The sequence below is a fragment of the Pangasianodon hypophthalmus genome, chromosome 3 (assembly GCF_027358585.1).
Source record: "Pangasianodon hypophthalmus isolate fPanHyp1 chromosome 3, fPanHyp1.pri, whole genome shotgun sequence".
In the NCBI taxonomy this organism is placed as follows: Eukaryota; Metazoa; Chordata; class Actinopteri; order Siluriformes; family Pangasiidae; genus Pangasianodon; species Pangasianodon hypophthalmus.
The window spans coordinates 7,397,796-7,418,899 of record NC_069712.1 but is presented as its reverse complement, the minus strand read 5'-3'; the positions used below and the strand labels follow the sequence as shown (position 1 = coordinate 7,418,899).

At 38.4% G+C, this 21,104-nt stretch overlaps 1 protein-coding gene across 2 annotated transcripts in view; it reads left to right on the top strand.

Moving 5' to 3' along the window:
- gstcd (glutathione S-transferase, C-terminal domain containing) overlaps positions 1 to 21,104 on the top strand; it is a 106,613-nt gene that overhangs the window by 16,290 nt on the left and 69,219 nt on the right. For both annotated transcript variants that reach the window (XM_034302824.2, XM_053232721.1), the window contains exon 5: positions 8,906 to 8,999. In XM_034302824.2, the coding sequence (XP_034158715.2) occupies positions 8,906 to 8,999 (94 nt within the window). The remainder of the gene's footprint in view (positions 1 to 8,905; positions 9,000 to 21,104) is intronic.

Here is a 21,104-nt window from a genome sequence, read left to right as displayed (position 1 = left end):
CATTAACACTGGCCGCATTAGCTGTGTGCTTAGTTTGTAAATGATCTTTAAGACTGGTTGTACCTCAGTGGAAACTCAATTCACATCGACGGTAGCAGCAAATAACTTTGGTCTTATCAGTAGTGCCGTCTGATGAGGATTTGTAACTGAACTTGCCATTTAAAAGACCTTGTCTTGTATCGATCATCCACCACAGACATGCTTGTTATAACAATAACTATTAATGCACCAACTGCTGCTAGTGGGTTGCTAAACTATGGATGACGGCAAGGGTCATATCAAAACCCGCATTAACAGCATCAAACAAATCAGTGGTGTTAAAAGGAAATTGTGTTAACTCGTTATTAATACGTTAACTTCGACAGCCCTAACATCAGTATTACTTTTTTCTGAAAATATAGACAGTCTATATTAGTCAGAGGTTGTCACTATATGTTAACGGCATAATGATGGATATACACAAATATACACTGTTTCCCATTTATATATCAAAATAAATCCCACCGCCTGAGCAATTATGTGACAGTTATTTTTACTCACAAGTTAATTCAATATTTGAGGACGTTGTCATCACCATTGCAAAGTGCGAAGCAGTGGAACTTGAGAAACATTTCAAGCAAATTGTAGTTTTGTCCTATATTTATCTTTACTTGTTCTCTTCAGTCTCACTTTGCTGTAATATTCTGCCTTATACCATCACAGTGTTGAATTCTCAATTCTGATAGGTCAGGAGGTGTTGATTAATTGTCTATAACAGCAGCTCTGACAGTGGTTCTGGCTGAAAGGCAAATCACACGATTTTATAAATGCGCTAATTCAAATACATTGTTGTTTCTTTAGTAAAAACTCATTCACAGAGACTTGTATGGTGGATGCTCAATATAAACTGATAAAAAAATATGTGTAATTGTTGATATGGTGAAGTTTTCTGAGAGGAGAAGTTTAACATTTTTGGAAGGAGTCTCCAGTGTCAGCGCTTGGAAACAGTCAGGGGTAAAGAGGTTCCTTTAGGTTTTCTGTAATAGGAAAGTCTTCAGGACGGAATTAACAAACAATAACAAAAAAGGGAATCGGTTAAAATCCAGTAAAATAGTAGTTATGGAAATATTACCAAATTACTGAGGGCTTTATGGTACTGTGGTTACTGTGACGCCATTAAAGGTGAATTGATTTTGCTTTCTCCTCACGCCCCATGTGGTTATTTCACTCTCTTTTTGTTCCCATACAAACTGCTGAACACAACACAAAATCCAATAACACTTTATAGCTGGTGTAAACAGGGTGGTAGTAATGAGGAACTTGCTGTGCTGCAGTGCTATACATTCTCTTACACCTTCTCTTTTTTCGTCTATTAGTCCCCTCTGGAGAGGTGATACTGATGCTGTATTGCTGACCCACTTAGACCCTGCACTGAAGTGTGTAGGAGCAAATAAACTCACAGATGCTGCTGTGGAGGAAGTTTGGGCCAAGACCTTACTCCCAGACTGTGCTCCAGTGGGTGTGTTTCCGTCTTGGCCAAAGCCGACACTGAGTGTATATAAATCAGCGATTTCCTGTCATGTCAAAGTGATAACCATGCGATTGTGTGTGGGGGTGGAAGTGTTAAAAGCGGAACGGTCGTCTGAGGTTCCCAGGCTGCGTGCTTGTCAGTGTTTGGTCTGCTCCGCAGCTGTCGTTGGTGGCTCTTTGCTGTAGATTTAATGGCCCCGTACGCCATGTGGCTGGACCACATCGACTGGGCTTGGTGAGCTTGGGACCAGACAGTGACACATAATCCTTTACTGCTGCTGATCCAGAGAAGCCGCTGCTAATCAGCCGGGCCTGTCTCAAATCAGCAATGTGTGCTCACAAGTGCCTCCATTACACACTCTGCTGGGAATCTGACTCCAGCTGTCTCAGAATGAACAAAATCTGTGTGTGTGTGTGTGTGTGTGTGTGTGTGTGTGTGGACTTTGTGTTTTGGAGTCACTTTGGCCTGAATAACTAAAGCAGTTTGCTGGGAGTGTCTGGATGAGTCCTTGGCCCCTCTGTTGATTTGCACATCACAAATGTCAGAAGTGAGATGTTTAGATGTGATGATGGACGTTTTTTAAGAACTGATACTGATTATTAGTAATCAAGGACACTGGTAACCAATATAAAGAGCCGATATATGTTTCCAGAATGTTTAAAATTCCAAGTTTCTGTTTCCTTAGGATTACTCATTAGGGATCTAGATCTATTGAACTGAATTTGTCTATTGAAAAATTTACAGGAGAGAAAATTTCACTCACAACTTCCATTAAAAATGTGTAATGTATATTAAAATACTGAAACATTGTGCTTTGAGCTTTAAACCGTATATAGTTTGGGAAATAATCTTCCCCAAATACATTCTGTACTTTCCAGCAGATAAAAATAAACAACTTTAATTAGTTTATTTAAGATATTATATGATTGAGTTAATTGTGCATTTTATTGCCAATTACTGATTATTCAAATGTTCTTAGCGTTTCACTTGCTGTAGAAAGGAGTGCAGAGACAGCTTCTTTTCCGCATTTCTCAATTCGGACAAGAGCGTGTGTTCGGCTTTGCTTGACTCGCGATCCAAATTTCGACCAGTCCAATAACTCCATGGGCAAGGCTTTGTGTATGTTTTTCATATGTGGTTGCTCCAGAGATGGTTACTCATTACATAAAATACTCTAATCGACAAGCAGATAAGTTAAAACACCATTTCCTATTGCCGTAAAGCTTATAAATCTGATCTAATAATCAGCTGAACCAACAATTGTTCGATTCTTATAGAGGACTAGCAACGTCTTGATAGAATTTTAAACTGTACTACTCCTGACAAGGTCTGCCTTTATGATTTTAATCCATTTACAATCTAAAACATTATGTCTTCCAACACATGACACTAGTGATTTCTTCTGTAAGCCATCCTAACCTATTCCATTTTAAATCTGAAAACCGAAGAACCAGCCAGTCACGACACACTGTGGGCAGGTGAATGAATTTTCTGCATTTTCTTCATTGCTTCTGAATGAAAAGGAGTCTTTACTAACCACATTTCTTTGAAATAGTATAGGCTATTAATAATATAATTCATGTGTACCGTCTGTGCAAATGCAGTTTTCTTGATGGCAGTTCAGTACACAAGTTGGATTACCAATCGACCAATGCCAACTTATATGGAATTAATTTTATTGAATTTACAAATGAATTCAATTCTACTTCAGCAATAGCTAAGAAAAATTTAAGGTGTATGCCACCTTCTGAGACCCACAAGATTCCAAATGCAAAAACACATTTGCAAAATTTGCAAAAGAGCAAACTTAAGCGTAATAATAATAATAATAATAATAATAATAATAGCATTGACTCAGTATGTTACTTGTAGATTTGTGTTTTTGTTTAATTCTTTTGGCACATAATTAACTACACTTTGGAAGCAGACACATACAAGCAAAAGTCTTAAAATAGAGATGTGAATTTGGAGTCACTGTTCGTTTTCAGACACAACAAGTGATGATAACGCAAAAAAAAAATCATGCTTTCGGTTTATTCTTTAGTGGTGCTCAGTCTTTCACCCTGTCTCTTCGCGGTGTGTGTGGAATAGGTGTTAGACGGAGACGTGTCTCTGTCCCACACAGTCCTCACGGTTTTACTTAGAGGCGTCGTGTCATATGATGAACACTTAAAATAAATGTGAAATGCCAGCTACGGAAAACTAGCACAGCTTTTAAAAGCTTCTGTTTATTGTAACACAAATGTTCACCATATATTGTGCTTTCATTCCAGTTCCAGTTGAACCAGAAAAGTTGGAAATATGCATGACAGAAAGGAAACATCTGCATCGGTGTATTTTAGTAGTAAAAATTGAAAATGGTGAGGCGGACAGGCCTGAGGTGATTGACTATGCTTATGGGAATCGAAGATGACGTGAAGTTTCTGATGCCAGAAGGATTATTTATTTATTTTTTTTTAATGTCAAATACATGCTGTTGCGTGATGTAAATGCTTGTGTCATAATTTGTTTCTGGCCCCCATCCTATACTGCAATATGGTATCTCTTTTTGAAATAAATCAGTAAGACATTGATATTAGTTGCACAACTTGTCATGGTCTACCTTAGAAAAACATATTGTAGCCTGTCAGGATCTTCGTCTGCACTATTTTAATGTAGCCTTTAATCATTTTCAGAATTGAGACTATATTAAACTGGTTATGTACAGGCTCTTTTTCAGTCGAGACAGTTTAATATAGCCATGCTGGAGTTCTGCCATTATTGTGTCTCTTTGTCATTCATGTAAAAACAGCTAGTTTTTGTAAAGCAAACGTAGTATAGCATTAAAAATGTCTGTATGCTGCCAGATTTAAGTATTTATTAAATTTCCAGCAAGTCTAAATGGATCAGAACAAGACAGAATAAAGTAAACAACTGCTCAGAAATTCTCTGAACTCACTGAACAGACTGATGTGAGATCTGTCTGGGTGTAGTCTAAATATTTTTGATTGACATATGCTTGAATGACAGCCCTCAGTCTGAGAGTTCCAGCCTGCTAAACCATTAGAACAGAAAGAAACACAACACGAACATGCTAAATTATAGAGATATCACACTACACTGGAAAAAAAGGGGAATATGTGGTCGGATCAGATTTAAGAGAACGTATCGTTTACATAAAAATATTACGTTTCTCATGAAAATGTGATTGCATTGCTTATGCTAAATGCAATTTAAACAAGTTTCTAATCATTAGATTGAATTATATTGAGTGAATGTGATCAATTCACACAACGTTAATGTAATCCAATTACGTTATAAAGTCTCGCAAGGACGTTGCTGCCTCACAACGCCGGCGATCTGGTTTCAGTTTTATTCAGGGCTTTGAAAATATGTGATCAAATCATGTTGGTTGCACAAAAACAAATTGTGTTAATGTAACTCCTCGATTCATTTTATGCAGATCCGATGTACGCACTTGAATTAAGTACATTCACTGAGCTTTTTTCAATGTAGGCTATGCTAGGCTTGTTTTTGCTTGCTAGGTTGCCAAGTACAGCAAAATCAAAACATGATAGCATTAAGTCATAACAGAAAGGGGAGGTCCTTATTGAAAATGATCGTTGTTGATTGGCTACAAACATGACCGTTTAAGAGACAGCGGAAATTGGATTTATAGGAAGAGGTCATGTGATCCTAAATTATTCTTGCAACATAATTACTGCTCTTAATTAAATATAACAAATATAACAAACAATAATATAAAATAAACATAACAATTACTCCTCAGAGTATACTATGCATTCATTTGTTTTCTCTTGGCTAGCTATATAACAGCTATATAAAGGTCAGGTCTTTTTCTTTATGATACTCAAACGCCATGTCCAATCAACAACAAGCATGTGATGTTCAGTACTGATCTACCCGTTTACGTTTTTCTGGTAATGCTCTTGTGTTTTTGGTTTTCCTGTCATGTTTCCGAATTTACAGTTGTTTCTGGTTTCTTGTTGTATTTTCTGATTTGCTGCTTGGTTTTGGTTTGTTCATGTGTTTTGCGCTTATGTGGGGATTAAAGTTATGTCGGCTGGACAACTGACATCAGCCTTGACTTTATTCAGAATAAATTTTGGGTAAAAGACTTTACTCAAGATTAGGACCACACACTTTACAGTAAAATGATGAAACTGAAATCACCAATTTTTCATGCTCTGTGCAAGTGCAAGAGCTCACAGAAATTTGAAACCTCTCTTCCTTGTTGTCTCTCAGAAAGTAGTTTTCTGTACAATATTTCCCAGAGTTTGCACACCATTTTTCCTAGAGTTATTTGTTTAATGTATAGGGACAAGTTCTTACAATTCAGTGTGCAAAGACATCCATCATCAAAAGAAATGTAGCATTTTACATCCTAGATTCTTGAAAATGGAAAGCAATCATTCTGAAGGCAATTTTTTTTTTTTTTTGCTGTTTTTTGTTAGATAGTCTGAGAATGATGGAGAGAAACAGTTATTACACCTTTGGAGCACAGATAAATAAAACTGTAGTGAAATCTGTTGGCTCAATAATCAATACAGTGTAATAAATCTCTGCTTCAAGTGCTAATATTCCATTTTAAAAACCCAGTCATGAGCTATGAGGAGACTTTGACCCTTTAACTGAAGATTGAATACATACGACGTATTTTTTTATCAAATGTCAAAGAAACATATCTGGAAAAAATAAATAAAACCCTTACATCTGAAGCCCAACTCAATTTTCACACTCTTTGTGCCGTTTCCGCTGTTTGTTTAGAATTTGTTGTAGTAGTTTTTTTCATCCGTCAATCATGCAGCCTGGGTGAAATGGCCTTTATTACCAGTGTTGCCTTGGAGAGAAAGCAAGCAGTTCATCATAAGCGATTTCCATGTGAGAGTTTCAGGAATAGCTGAAAGGCAGCTAGTCATCATTCCTGCGTCCGCGCTTCATGTTTTCACCCTCAGTCTGATTGGCATTCACACAGATTGGCTGTCAGAGCCTTCCAGGCAGGAAAGTCTCTTGATTGACGGTTCTGATCTTGACAGTGCTGTCGGTGTCACGACTTCCTGTGCAAACTCGAAGGACTGCGCTAAGTGGTTTCTTTTAAAATGTCCTTCCAACTCCGTATGGTCCACTGCTGTGTTTCTGTTTTCAGAGTAAAAGAGTATATTGAATGACAGAGAGATTAATTGATGCTTTTGCCGTTTCTCATTTTATGTCTTCAGTAGTTCAAGAAGATGCAGGGTAGCTTTTAAAAAGCTGCAGCAAGACACCATGAAGTCCAGCGTAGAGACAGCAAATGGTGGACTTAAACTACCAGAATGCAATTCAGCTATCTGACGCTTGGGAAGCTGATCTGTTTGAGCAGAGTGTACAGATGAAGAAGTGACAAAACTGGACAGGCTAAAAGACTAAAGCTGCTGCATTGCTCTCTTGTGGTCGAGACGAAGCGAATGCTAAATCTCACTGTCACCACTGTCAGCAGGTAGAACTGCATTGTGGGTAATGTAAGAAACCATTAACCAAAGAAAAATAGACCAGCATGTCAACACAAGAAGTTTAAACCAGCAAGTCAACTGTCAAATCGACAAATAAATGTGTTTTATCTCGTAATCTGTGTTTACTTTTAACCTGTTTTGTATTCTTATAACCTTACTAGCGTATGGTGTATGACTACGGAGCAGGGCAAACAAAAAAAATCTTTCTCTCGCAGATCTTGGCTTCATTCGTCTGTACTTGGCAAACAGATAAAGCTGTGCTAGCCTCCCACGTATGCAGTGTCTTTGCTCGGAAAGCATGAAAGGGGGATTAAATTAAGGAAATGAAACAATGTTGTTTATCAGGTCTACTCTGCTATACAAGAATTCTAAGATATTGCCGATCAACAGAGAGCACATCCATGTGTAGGTTATTTAATTTACTTCAGTTTTATAATGCTCTTAGTTACAGCTAATAACTCATTGAGCTTATTTATAGTCACGTCTTCAATTTTGCAAGAATTACTCACCTTGTTAAAGGGTAATATTGGGGGAAAAACAAAATGATGATGCTAATGACAAAAACTGCCAACCTGTAACCGCATCTTGGATTTTTATTTAATTATGTTTGCTGTACTGATGTAATATGTTGGTATTAAGCAGCCCAGTATATGCTGAGAAAACATTCTTCACATCATTACACCACCACCAGCAGCCTGAACTGTTGATACAAAGCAGGTTGAGTCCATGTATTCATGCTGCTGATGCCAAATTCTGACCCTGCTAGCAGTGGAACCCAGTGTGGTCTTCTGCTGCTGAAGCCCGTCCACCTCAGGGTTTGACATGTTATGCATTCTGAGATGCTTTTCTGCTCCCCACGCTTGTAAAGAGTGATTATTTGAGTTGCTCGGTACTCAAACCTGTCCATCTGGCACCAACAACAATGCCAGAGTCAGTCACCAAGACATTTTTTTTTTTTTCTTCATTTTGATGTTTGATGTGAACATTAACTGAAGATCTTGGCCTGTATCTGCATGATTATGTGCATTGTTCGTAAGAGTTGAGAGTGTGTGTGTGTGTGTGTGTGTGTATGTGTTTGTGTGTGTGATTATCTGGGTGTATAAATCCCAAAAAGGAGAAAGTTAAGACTTTGTTTCTTGCACATATTGACATGTTACTAGCTGCACGATACCTAAGAAAAATGCGACCTGCCGTAACTTGTTAAATAATGCGATATGTGATATGTGGTATGATAATGCTCTAAGCTCTAAGTGTAAAATCAATTTAAATTATATTTATACTTTTAAAAACTGAAAATGACATAACCAACATACATACATGTTTCATGTTCTTTTGAGGAAAAGAAAGCATACTTTGCTATCTGCGTCACCCTGAAACTTTGACTTTTTGTAATTTTTTGATGTATTAAAATCATTCAGTTATCGGAAACCCCTTGTGATATGCATATCGTGACATTTACATTTGCAGTATTTTGATCATTTCGATATATTGTGCAGCCTTCCATGTTACCCACACCATAGTTGTGTTATAATTGGCCTGGGAATGAAATATCTCACAATCACCAGCAGCATGTGGGCATGGTGATTTGTCATCCAATTAACAGCAAGCTACTTTCGGCGAGTGGCCGTGTTACATGCTGTGCGAATGTGATCCAAAAGCTAAAGCAGGGAATTAAATTTTGATTAAGTCAGGATCTCTGTGTCAAGAGGAGAGTGTAAAAAAATAAATGGCCGTAGGCATCGTTGGAGAAAAGTGGCATTGGTGGGCAACAACTTGGTGTGAAAAAGTAAGTGAACCCACAGTGATGGAACAGACTGAAATATGGTAGGAGTGAAAGAACGGAGTGATGCAGGCATGATGCTAATCCCACTCGCTCCATTTCCTTTATTTTTTGTGTATTCCTCAGGAGCATGGCATCGAGGCCATCTTCTCTCCACACCCCTGCCCAGTATGGACGCTTGACTGGGAGAGTCTGCCTGCTGGCGTCAACCCCACTGAAGGTAGGGAGCGAAGTTTCTGTGTGTGCGTCTGTGTGCACGTCTGTGTGCGCGTCTGTGTGCGCGTCTGTGTGCGCGTCTGTGTGCGCGTCTGTGTACGTCTGCCACCTAGATGAGTCCCACATCTCATTAAAATGTAATGGAGCACCTGAACTTCACAGGTGTTTGCATAAAACATCACTAGGCATTCCTCTGTGACTTCCATCACCTACAGACTGCTTCCTTTCTTCAAACCTTTAAAACATTAAAATTATGACAAAATGCATGTTTTCAGCTTCACAAAGGTGCAAGACTCTCCTTAACACCACTGAAAGCCTTCAGTATGTACTCCCGTTAGAAACCTGTTAAATTGTGTAGCACAATCAGCTTTAGCAGGAGCAACCTCCAGCCTGTGGGATAGCAGAGCAGAACTAACTAACTATGGATTTAGCTCTGGTTATACGTACATAATGACTGTTAAATCCATTAGTATAATTTCTTTTGTATTGAGAAATGCAGTGTTTCTATACGCTGTCTATTATCTACACTACTAGTTTTACTTAAAGACGGAAATCGTAACACCATTTTCTTCTATAAGATCACCCATTTCTGAGAGAAACAGTCTCAACTATTTTCACTTGATGATAGTTCGGGTTAAAATGAGCCAGAGATCATCAGTTATAGCATTATATTAATATTGATACACGATATGGCTAAAAGTTTGTGGACACCTGACCATCACACCCATATGTGCTCCTTGTCCAAACTGTTTCCACAAAGCACACAATTGTATAGAATGTCTTTGTATACTGTAACATTACAATTTCCCTTCACTGGAACTAAGAGGCCCAATGCCCATGTGCACAAAGTGAGCTCCATGAAGACATGGTTTGTTAAGGTTGGAGGGGAAGAACTCGAGTGTCCTGCACAGAGCCCTGACCTCAACCCCCCTGAACACCTTTGGGATGAACAGCAATGCCAACTGCGCTCCAGACCTCCTCACCCAAAGCACATATGGGTGTGATTGTGCTTTATGTGTCTTAGCTCTTTGTAATGTAATGGTTGTGCAGTTTTGGAAATTGCAATTAAGAAATTCACTGCAGGAATTATACGCTGTATAACACTGTAAACTCTATGTGACAAATAAAACTTGACTTGGTTAGGAGTCCACATACTTTAGGCCATATAGTGTATATTAATGTTAATATTCACTATATGGTAAATGATAATGGGTAATAATTTTTACCACCTATCTATGCATGGTGATCAGTTTTGAGTTTTTAGTTGATACATATATCTATATCTAAAATAACAGTGGTACATATTGGAAATTTTGTCCTTACTGATTTTTTAAATGCCTATCAGCATAGCTCTATGAGAAACACACACACAGAAAGAACTTAAAACTACAGAATTTAGAAATGCAACAATCCTTTTTTTCCACGTTTGAGAGGATCAAAGCTCTGAGTATCAGCTGACACCCGATGCTGATCCGGTAGATGCATGATGAGCCAAAACTCTGTGAGCTTCTAAAACACCACAGGTTTAAAGGCAGTGAATTTTAAACCATTCTGCGTCCTGTGTTCATGTGTTCATGTGCTTTATGTCATCTGCAGAACTAAGCTTCGAAGCAAAACAGCCATAATTAAAGCATAGAGTTGTAGCCAGTGCTATAGACAAAATCATGATTGATAAAAGTATAAATGATGTGAACTTAAGATAAGAGAGTTCAAACACTGGTCCATTTTTAAAAAAAAAACTTTTATGGGAATGAGTGTAGATTCGAGTGCTGGGAATAATGTATGAACTGTTCCATGTCTCCTTTATGAAATTGTCTTACAGCAGTGAAGTGGGCGCACATGATGAATCAGTTAGCTTTGGCCATTTAGAAACGAGAGCCTACACACCAGTCCCTGATGTATCCGTGTGTGTCATATGCTCATAATGTATCATGTGCATATGACACACACACACACACACACACACACAGGTTTTTTTTTTTTATTATTATTTTATCTAAAATTAAACTGAATTTAAAAAATCTGAACAATAATAATAATAATAATTGTTGTCGTCATAGTTTGTGGTGTTTTTCATTTTCAGTTGTTGTTTTCATTGTTGTTTTTCCATTGTTTCTGTTGTTGTCATTTTACTGCTGTCGTAATTAGTTTTTGTTGTCATAATTATTGTTTGTGATTGTTGTTTTCGTTGCTGGTTGCTGCCGTTGTTGCTCTCATTGTTTGTCGTTGTTACTGTTATTGTCATTGTTGTCATTGTTGTCAGTGTCCGTGTTGTTGTTGTTTTGTCATTTTTGTTTGCTGTTGTTGTTTTCGTAGTTGGATGTTATTGTCAATGTTAGCGTGATTACAGTTGTGGTGTTGTTGCTGACGTTGTAGTTGTTTGTTGTTATTGTTGTAGTTATTGTCTTTGTCATTGTCACTACTGATGTTGTTTGTCTGTTTTGTGGTGTTTGATGTTATTTTCATTGTTGATTGTTGTTGTCATTTTTGTTTGTCATTGGTGTTTATCGTTGCTGTTGTCATTGTTTATGGTTAAGGTTGTCATTGTTTTTTGTTGCTGTAAATATTGTTGTTTGTCATTGTTTGTTTGTGAGGTTGTTGTCATAGTTTGTTATAGTTATTGTTATAGTTGGTGTCCTTCTTGTCATCATTGTCATTATTGCTGTTGTTTGACCGTATGGTCATTGTTGACGTTGTTGTTGTCCATGTTTGGTATTGTCGTTGTTTTGTTATTCTCATGGTGGTGATGATGATAAAAGCTTTTGATGTTTAAAATATAAAATATTATGCTCACAATATTCGACACACCTGAGTTCGATGATTCATATAGTAAGTCGAAGGTGAAGTTGATAAATAGTAGCATTGGGGAAATTTGTGTGCACTTATTTTACAGGTTTTTCGATTATGTATGATTATATGTACGTTTATAATAACTGGGGATGTTCATAACAGTGCTGGAAGTGAAAGTGCCGAATACGCAGCCAGAGTTCCAGCAGATGTGTGTTTCACTCTATCAGTGTTGTTGCATTGTTTCTGCTGCTGAAATCACAGTGGTGTGTGTGTATGTGCGTGTGTGTGTGTGTGAACACTGGAGCCTGGGGCTCTGGGTCCTTCCACATCAGACAGGCAGCAGCTGGTCGGCTTCGGCACCACACAGAAACACACACGCTCGCACACACACAACGCCGCCAGATAGGAGGCACACTGCTGAGTGATAAACCCGTTCCAGTGGCAGCATGAGAAAATAGGCAGTTGCAGTGTGAACCAAAATGAGGTGCACAGAACTGATAAGAAATAATAAAATAATTAATTACGCTGATAAACTGAGTGTTCCTGTCATTGTTTTAGTGTAATCTCTGTCGTTGGATTTACATGTCTATTAAACAGAATCAGTAATTATAGAGCAGCAATATTCGAAAATGGTCTTGTGGGGAAAAAAATGATTAATTTTGCTCTTTATTCTTTGATGATGATTATTATTATAGTTGTTTTTACTGCTGTCATTAGTGTTCTTCGGACTGCTTTTTATTATTCTGTAATCACTGAGTAACTACATTTTGCCAGTTTCCTCCCTCACTACATGAATTCGTGAAATAAAATGCAATCAGGCTGGCACAGGGAACCCGCAGAGATCTCTGTTTGAGACACTTCCGCTCTGGATTGGTCATGACAGCAGGTGCAGGCGGTTTGTGTCCCTACCATTATCATTTCAGAAGCAGATCTGCTGTAGATACTGGAGGAAAGGACGAATTGGGGCCAGTGGGCATGAAAATGTTATCTACAAGTTAGCTCTGGCAAGAGCGATAGAGAAACGCACAATGCCAAAAGAAACGAATACAGGAAACAGTATAGTGATAGATAGAGCGGTGTGTCTGATCTCTGTCTGACGTTTCCTGTACAGAGACTTCAGAGTTACCTGCTGATTTAAATCAGAGCAAGTTTAATTTTGAGAGCAGTACACGCATTGATATTTTTGAATCTTTCTGCAAATATGCTGCTCCAAATACAGCCCCACAGTATATTTTCCTCCTTATCAGACAGCAGTGCTTTTCAGCTTCACTGCCCAGTGGGTTCAGATGAAGAAAATCTCGTTATATGCAGCCAGAGCTGGGAAGCTGCAGATGATAATAATATAGCACAATATAACTGTTCTCACATGAATAAAACAGCAGTGGTTATCCTTTTTTATTTGTTGTGAAAAAGAACTTTATATAGCAGCCGCACTTTTGTTGAGGGTGGAGAGTCTTAACGTGAATGCCTGGTAAAGTAATCAAGCATTTTTCTCTCTGTTCTGGCAGTTATTATTTTTCTGACTTTTTTTTTTTTTAATTCTTTAAGAAAGGCACTTTAAAGTCACTTTAAAGTAACCTTAACTTTAAATGTCTTCTTACATGATTAAATCCAGTAATAGGAATGAATTTTAGCATCCAGACTGATCACAGTGTGAAAATTCCCAATGCTGCAGTCGGTATTGAACACTTGACAGGCTGTCATTACGTAATACACACCACGTAACACCTGTTAACCGGGGATGGGGTCAGGAAGTGCGGGGATTGGGGTGTTTAACATTTGCATATTCATAAAGTCTGGATTTCTCACTGATGGTATGATTAAGTGTAGGTCACAATGTCAAGCGATATATTATCCAGTATCTTTTATTTATTTTTCCAAAATGTTCCAATATTGTCATCGTTATATTGCACAGCGGGTGGCATTGCTGTGCTAAATCGCCTCTAGGTCAATAGTGGCCCATGACCAAAGATTTTGTTGGGGCAGGATAACATTAACGTCAAACAAAATAATGTTAAGAGGCTATCAATACCCTGCAATAATCAGTTGAGAGTCAGCAACATACAGTCATCCAGCATACAGTCTAGCAGCTCGTTTTGAGTGTTTTTAGACGTAGCTTTAGTCAGCTGTGTTTGTTAGAGCAGGCGTGTTTCCCGTCGCCAGCGAGGCACACCCAGAATAGCTCATAGCATTAAGCAGGGTTGCAGATTTCAGCTCATTTTTGAACCTAACTACATGCCAAAATCCACTTTGCGTGGTAAAAAAGGTCACCGTGTTGTGGTGCATACGCATTTCTGAGTTATGAACACTGTCCATTACGTAAGCTCACTTTCCCTCTGCTAATTTTTACAATGTATTTTACAAAAGAAATGGTTACGTACATCATAGACACACTGTCTGCACCTGTACTTGCCTTTGTTTGTGGAAATTTTTAGATTTAGTTCCAATTATTTATATAAGCATATAAATATATATAATTTCCAAGCATGGGGCAGTGTGATCCTTGCCCCAAAGAGCCTTTATTAGTGCTTATTGCAGGTTCGTTATTTGACCACTAGCTGCAATAACAATGCTAAATGGTAAATTTAGAAAATTCTATAGTACAATTTCAGCAAAATTATATCTAAATATTAATACAGTACTGTGCAAAAGTCTTAGGCACCCTATTTTATTTTAGTACAAACATTGTTATAGATTTTTATTTTGTAACTTCTACATTATTGATTCAGTACGAAAACATTTTAGATTTCCAAACATTAGTTTTCCAGCACAAAATTAAATGTTACAGAAAAATGTTTGAATGTCAGTAAAGAAAGCAGCAGATTACATAAGAGACACTTTTCAGACAAAAAAGCATAATGAAGCCTGCTGGGTTTCGCTGCAGAAATAAGAAGCAAGTGTGACAGTCAAAGTCTGCAGAAGAACTGTGGCTGGTTCTGCAAGATGCTCAGTAACACTTACAGCTCACTTCCCTATAAAACTGCACAAATTGTACCCGAGACTACTATTTTTTTTAAAGCGAAGGATCGTCACAGCAAATATTGACTTTGTTTCATTTATTACTGTTTACTGCTCTTTATAGTATTTTTTAAATGTAGAAACATTTAATTTCATTATTTTTGAAGGCATCTTTACTCTACAGCATTTCTTTGCATGTGCCTAAGACTTTTTCACAGTACTGTATATCTTCCATGACTCTGACCCTAAAGCTGAAGCTCAAGGCTACAGACAGCAATTATCTACCTACCAAAAGCAACTATATTTACCTAAACCTGATAAACTGGCCAGTGAGTGTAGCTACTCTGCCAACACAACTGTGTATAGCCATGTCTTACTCTACTGCTGTATTATGTGTAAGTCTCATTTTTCAGTAACAGCAACACCCTTTTCATTCAGAGAAATACAGTAGACATGCAATATTCTTTTCACCTTTTCTTTTCATATTTTCCCACGCAGATATATGTCCAGCATCCGCAGATGTCCATGCCACTTTTTTAGTTGTGCAGCAGATCTATGAGTCTTTTCTGACAGGAAACACTCCAGGACCTGCTGTCCAACAAAATCAGACATGAAGCATTGAGTACTTTCACAGATATTTCAAAGTGAGCAGTGGCTAGTCAGCAAATCCAGTCCACCTACACAGAGGAAAACATGTTGTGTTTGTGTTTTAGTGTTTGCCGGGTTCCTGAAAGGTTGAACTAGTGGGAGTCACTGTTCTAATCTCAGCGCCTGGGGACTCAATTTTATACAATTATCATTTTAGAGTGCTGATGCTAGAACCATTAAGGACACTGTCTGTCTTTTTGTGTAGTAACACACCCGCGTACACCCACATGCTTGGCAGGTGAAAAAAATTGTTCACTCCTGTCACGAATTGTCCCTCTCAGCATGTGTTGTGCTTTCCTGCTTCATATGTTTTGTTTACATTGCAATCTGCTTTTGTTTCTGTTTTGGTCCTTTTCCCCGCCCCTGTCCTGTCATTGGTGTTTTACCTGATTGTGTACACCTGTTTTATGTTTCACCCTTGATTAGTTTGTCGGTTTACACCCTGTTGTTTGTCTGTTTGTACCCTGTTGCGAAGTCATACAGTGCGTTTCTGTATCGGTACATTCCAAGCATCATTTTTCTATGTTTCTTGTTCTTTGTTACTAGTTGTAGTTCCTGGTTTTGTCTCTGGCATGTTTCACTAATATCTGATTTATGTATTATCCATGTTTAATATAGTCTGCCTTTGCTCTGACTCCCACTTCGAACTTTAAAGATGATTTTTAGATTGCCTCTGAGTTTACACACTTGGACCCTTTGTTAACCGCACATGACAGCTCCCTTAAATATGTTCATATTTTTCTGAAACACATGCAAAGATTGTCAAATGATTTTGGGTTTATTTGTGGTCAAATGTTTTATGTCTTTAAAATGTAGGCTGTAGGTTTAAAATACCAGTGCAGCCCTCACTGGCCAAGCGTTAACTGAGACACTGTTGTCACTATGGTTACTACATGAGAGACGCAAGGTGGAATTCTGACTTTTCTTGTCAGAAGAGGAGAGAGACAGGAGTGGAGAAAGTTTTGTCACTTGCTGTGTGAAAAGCCCATAAAGCAGCAAACACATTTTCTGGCATTTAAAACGTCCCGTTTAATAGCCATCGTGATTGATTGTATCCATCTGCGATACCAGATACAATTGTTATTCGACTCAAGCTCAATCTACATCAAGCGTTTTGCTTTCTTCATCTCCAGTTTTCCATTTTTCCACATAAGGCTTTGTTGGTCTTGACGACTCTGGGTCTGTTTTGAAAAATAACAAGCTTTACTAATGAGGCATTTAGAGAACCTCACCTCGATGAGCGGCATAACCACAAACTCTCTCATGACAGGCACCTTGTGTTTTCATACACGCTCAGAATCTGTCACTGTTTATAGGAATGAAATGAGTTTGCAGATGTTTGATGCCCAGCAAATGGAACGTTCATTTTTTTTTTTCCAGATTTAAATGCTCCAACAGCCACCTACATTGAGTTAAATTCAGTAGTCGTTTGAGGCCAGCAGGTGGGAGGGTTTGAACTCCTGCTCTCATCATTATCTCTCTTTCCTCCTTATTCAGTGGAAATGATTTGAAATGGGTTTGCTGCTTATTGTTTGAATGATGCATATATGCCTTTTTAAACAGCATCATTTAAATTTCTAAGTAAACATGGATGGTTTGAATGGATATTTGATTATGTAGCATATTTTGATGTTTTGCTGTGTTCTAAGTGGTAAACAGTGCTGAAATTGTTTGGACCTGTATCATTAGAAGCATTTCTATGTAATGATTCAGCCGTCAGAATGAATTTATCTGTCTGAACACTGTGCAAAAAATTTCATATTTACTGGTGCAAAGACAAAAAAAATCCACATTTAAATCTTCTATGTATGGCCAGGTAATGCACGTCCATTAAAATGTAGTTCTACTTACTTGCTCAATTCCCCTTGTGTTGCTCGATGAAGGAAAGGCATGTCTATCTTCTGATTAAACGTATGGACGGGAAAAGTGTCAAATGATACATTTTTAACAGGCACGTTTTCTGTACCTGTTGAAAAAATTGGGTTTTACTTGCCATTTAATGCACTATATAGATTATACATCATTATATTATGCTTTATGTAGTGACCATGTATAGTGAACAGGAAGCCATTTGGTGTTTAACTGCATACTGGAGTAAACTGTGTACTAATCTGTATACTGTATATTTCCTCCATGAGGATGACATGGTGGATTTTTACGTAGGTCCTGGGTTCCATAGGAAATGTAAAATGGAGCAAAATATCAGTGATAGAACAACTTATAGAACATGTAGTAAATAAACTGAACAAATCTGTAATGTTAAGGTTTGTGATAAAATATTAGTGATTGTCTTTGCGATACAGTTTTCATCGCATATTGTTGCACTACTGTTGATGTTGCAACATTTGAGGCAATATAAATAGTATACTTACACACACACACACACACACACACACACAAATATATACATACACTGATCAACCATAACATTAAAACCACTGACAGGTGAAGTGAATAACACTGATTAACTCGTTACAGTGGCACCTGTCAAGGGGTGGGGTATGTTAGGCAGCAAGTGAACAGTCTGTTCTTGAAGTTGATGTGTTGGAAGCAGGAAAAATGGGCAAGCATAAGGATCTGAGTGACTTTGACAAGGGCCAAATTGTGATGGCTAGATTACTGGGTCAGAGCATCTCCAAAATGGCAGGTCTTGTGGGGTGTTCCCGGTATGCAGTGGTTAGTACCTACCAAAAGTGGTCCAAAGAAGGACAACTGGTGAACCAGCAACAGGGTCTTGGACACTCATGGCTCATTGAAGGATATCCCGTCTGTCTGCAAGGTGGGGCCTCCATGGATCAGACTGGTTTTTCCAGCACATCCCACAGATGCTCGATCGGATTGAGATCTGGAGTATTTGGAGGCCAAGTCAACACCTTGAACTCTTTGTAATGTTCCTCAAACCATTGCTGAACAATTTTTGCAGGTTACAGCAATGTTTAGGTAGGTGATATATGTCAAAATAACATCCAAATGAATGCCAGGACCCAAAGTTTCCCAGCAGAACATTGCCCAGAGCATCATACTGCCTCTGCTGACTTGCCTTCTTCCCATAGTGCATCCTGGTGCCCTCTCTTCCGCATGTAAGTGACGCACATGTACACAGCCATCCATATGATGTGAAAGAAAACCATTTTCGAATGCCAAGTAAGCTCATAATGTGAAAGATCTTGAGAGAAAAGATGGGATATTTTCTCAGATCACTCTCACTGCTGCACAGCTGCCTTGAGCCCCAGGGCCACCTGGGAAATGTGGTACACTGCTGAGTGTCTGTGTGTCTGTGTGTCTGTGTGTCTGTGTGTGTGTGTGTGTGTGTGTGTGTGTGTGTGTGAGCAAATCAGGCCGAGTCTGCTGCACACGTCTATCTCCTTTCCTTTAGCGTCTGTCTGTCTGAGGTTGTTTGTCGACTTTTAGAGGTTATGAAATGCCAAAGGGCAGAAGAGGAGATTAAGGGAGCTGTAGATCAGCAGGAGCTGGTGATGAATTTCTGAGGAGGAGGACCAGTGGCAGAGAGACTCAGGACCTTATTATTGTACCACCAGACAAGCGTGCCTTGAGTAGAGATAACATTTTGAGATGTCCTAGGTGGCAGATGAGGCTGTCTGCTCCTCACACAGAGAGACTGCAGGTGAACATTGATGCAAGGAAGGGAAGCATTTCATTGTCACCATATGCATTTTCCCTTCATGAGGAAACAGAGCTATGATATGTAACTCTCCGGATCTGCACAGATATGTATATATGGCAACCGGTCGTATGAAATTCTGCAGTCTCTGGACAACAGTACTTTAAATGTCCATTATGGTTTAATGATGAACATTTCTATCTCAGACCTGCCTGTGTATTTTAACACTGGAGTACACTACTAAGAGTTAGAACTCAAGAATACACCAAAAATCACCAAAAAAAGTATTTTCTTTTCCCTAATAAAAATGGCAGATGGGCCAGTTGATACTCTATTGACATGATTTTCACCAATGCAGAAGTCCATGGTACCTTAATATGCAACAGCTTTTTTCAGCCAAGTGATTGGTCAGTCCTTTGTGTCTACCTACTCTAGGTGGTTCATCCCTAGACATGTAGAGTTTATTTAAAGGCAGACCATGAGGTTGGGGAGCTTCAGGAGAGCAGAAGATGGTAGTGAATGCTTAACAAGGAGAAAAGTTTAGAGACCCAGGACCTCTAGGTCCTCCAGAGCCTTATTACAGCTCAACCAGGTTCATCTGCTCAGCTTCCTGAGATGAGGAATTGAGTGTAGATGTGTCCAAAGCAAGGCTCGGTGATGTCTAAAAAAAAATGGACCGATTTCCTTGCCACCCACATAGCTTTTTGTACTTTTTCTATGGTTTCATAAGAAGTTTTATTGGTTATATAGGGCACAACATACCTTATGTAGTGAAGAAATATAATAAATAGAAATTTGAAATTTGTGTTATTAATTAGCTCCTTTTTTTTTTTTTTTAGGTAAACTGTGATTACTCTTCATACCTATATTGTTACATGCAGTTATGCAAGGAATATAACATGATGAGGTGCTGTTACAGGAAAATAATCAATAATGGGTGGTATGATGAGAATTGGAAGTTGATTATTTTCCTATAACAGCATATCCTGAAGTGTTCTATTCCTCTTATTATAACATGTACGTTTAACCATTTATGTTGCGAATCTCTGTTAAACAAGCTTATTCCTGTTATCACTTACGTTATAGCAGCTATAATCAGTTGTTCCATCACCAGCCTTTTTTTTTTTTTTTTTTTTTTTTTTTGTCCTTCTTAAAGTTTCTCATCTTACTGAGAAACCAGAAAGTGCATCATCCTGTCCTGAAGACTTTCACATGGTGGAAAAGTACTCGCTGTTATAAAGCACTATTATAAAGACTCCTTCTATAAATGTTAAATAAACATCTAATCACAGAAAAAAAACACCATTCTTTGTAAAATAACATTTATGAACCATTTTATGTGTATAGACTGTCATACAAGTTCTATAACTGTTACTAAAGAAACAATAAAAGCATTGAATATATAAACCTGTGATTTGCCTTGCAGCAGGAGCTACTGTCAGAGGTGCTGTTGGAGACAATTATTCAACACCATCACAGATCAGGGTATATTATTCAGCAAGTATTAATTGCTGATTAATTAATGGGCGGCTTTCTCCTGATATAAAGACTGTGGGTGCGATTCTTTTTTTTTTTTTTTTTTGTAGCTCTATGCATTTTCTTTTTTCCATGTTTTTCCTCCTTATGAGAGTCACAGGACCTCCAGCGCCTTATTACCGCCTTATTATTGCTCAGGCAGGCAAACTCTCCCAGGAAGATAACACTTTGTGATAGGAATGGATACAGGGAGCTTGCTGTGAGAAAGAAAGAGCACTCTTTCTCGAATCACAATCACTGCGGCAGAGCTGAAGGCCCCAGGGGTCTCCTGGGAAATGTGAAGCTCTTGTGTATTTCAGATATATGTGTGTGAGGATTAGGGTGACGCTCTGGACATGTCTGTCTGCTTTCCTCTGGTATCTCCCTGTCTGAGGTGGTTTATCTGTAAATCTTTAGAAGGGATTAAAGGTCAGTGGGCTGAAGAGGTATTTAGGGAGCAAGAAACAGTAATGAATCCTTGAAAGGTAGCGTTAGTAGGTGAGACGCAAAGCCTTCAGAGCCTTATTACAGCCTTCTTCATGCTTGGCCTTGTGGACTGCTGGTGCTATCCTGTGC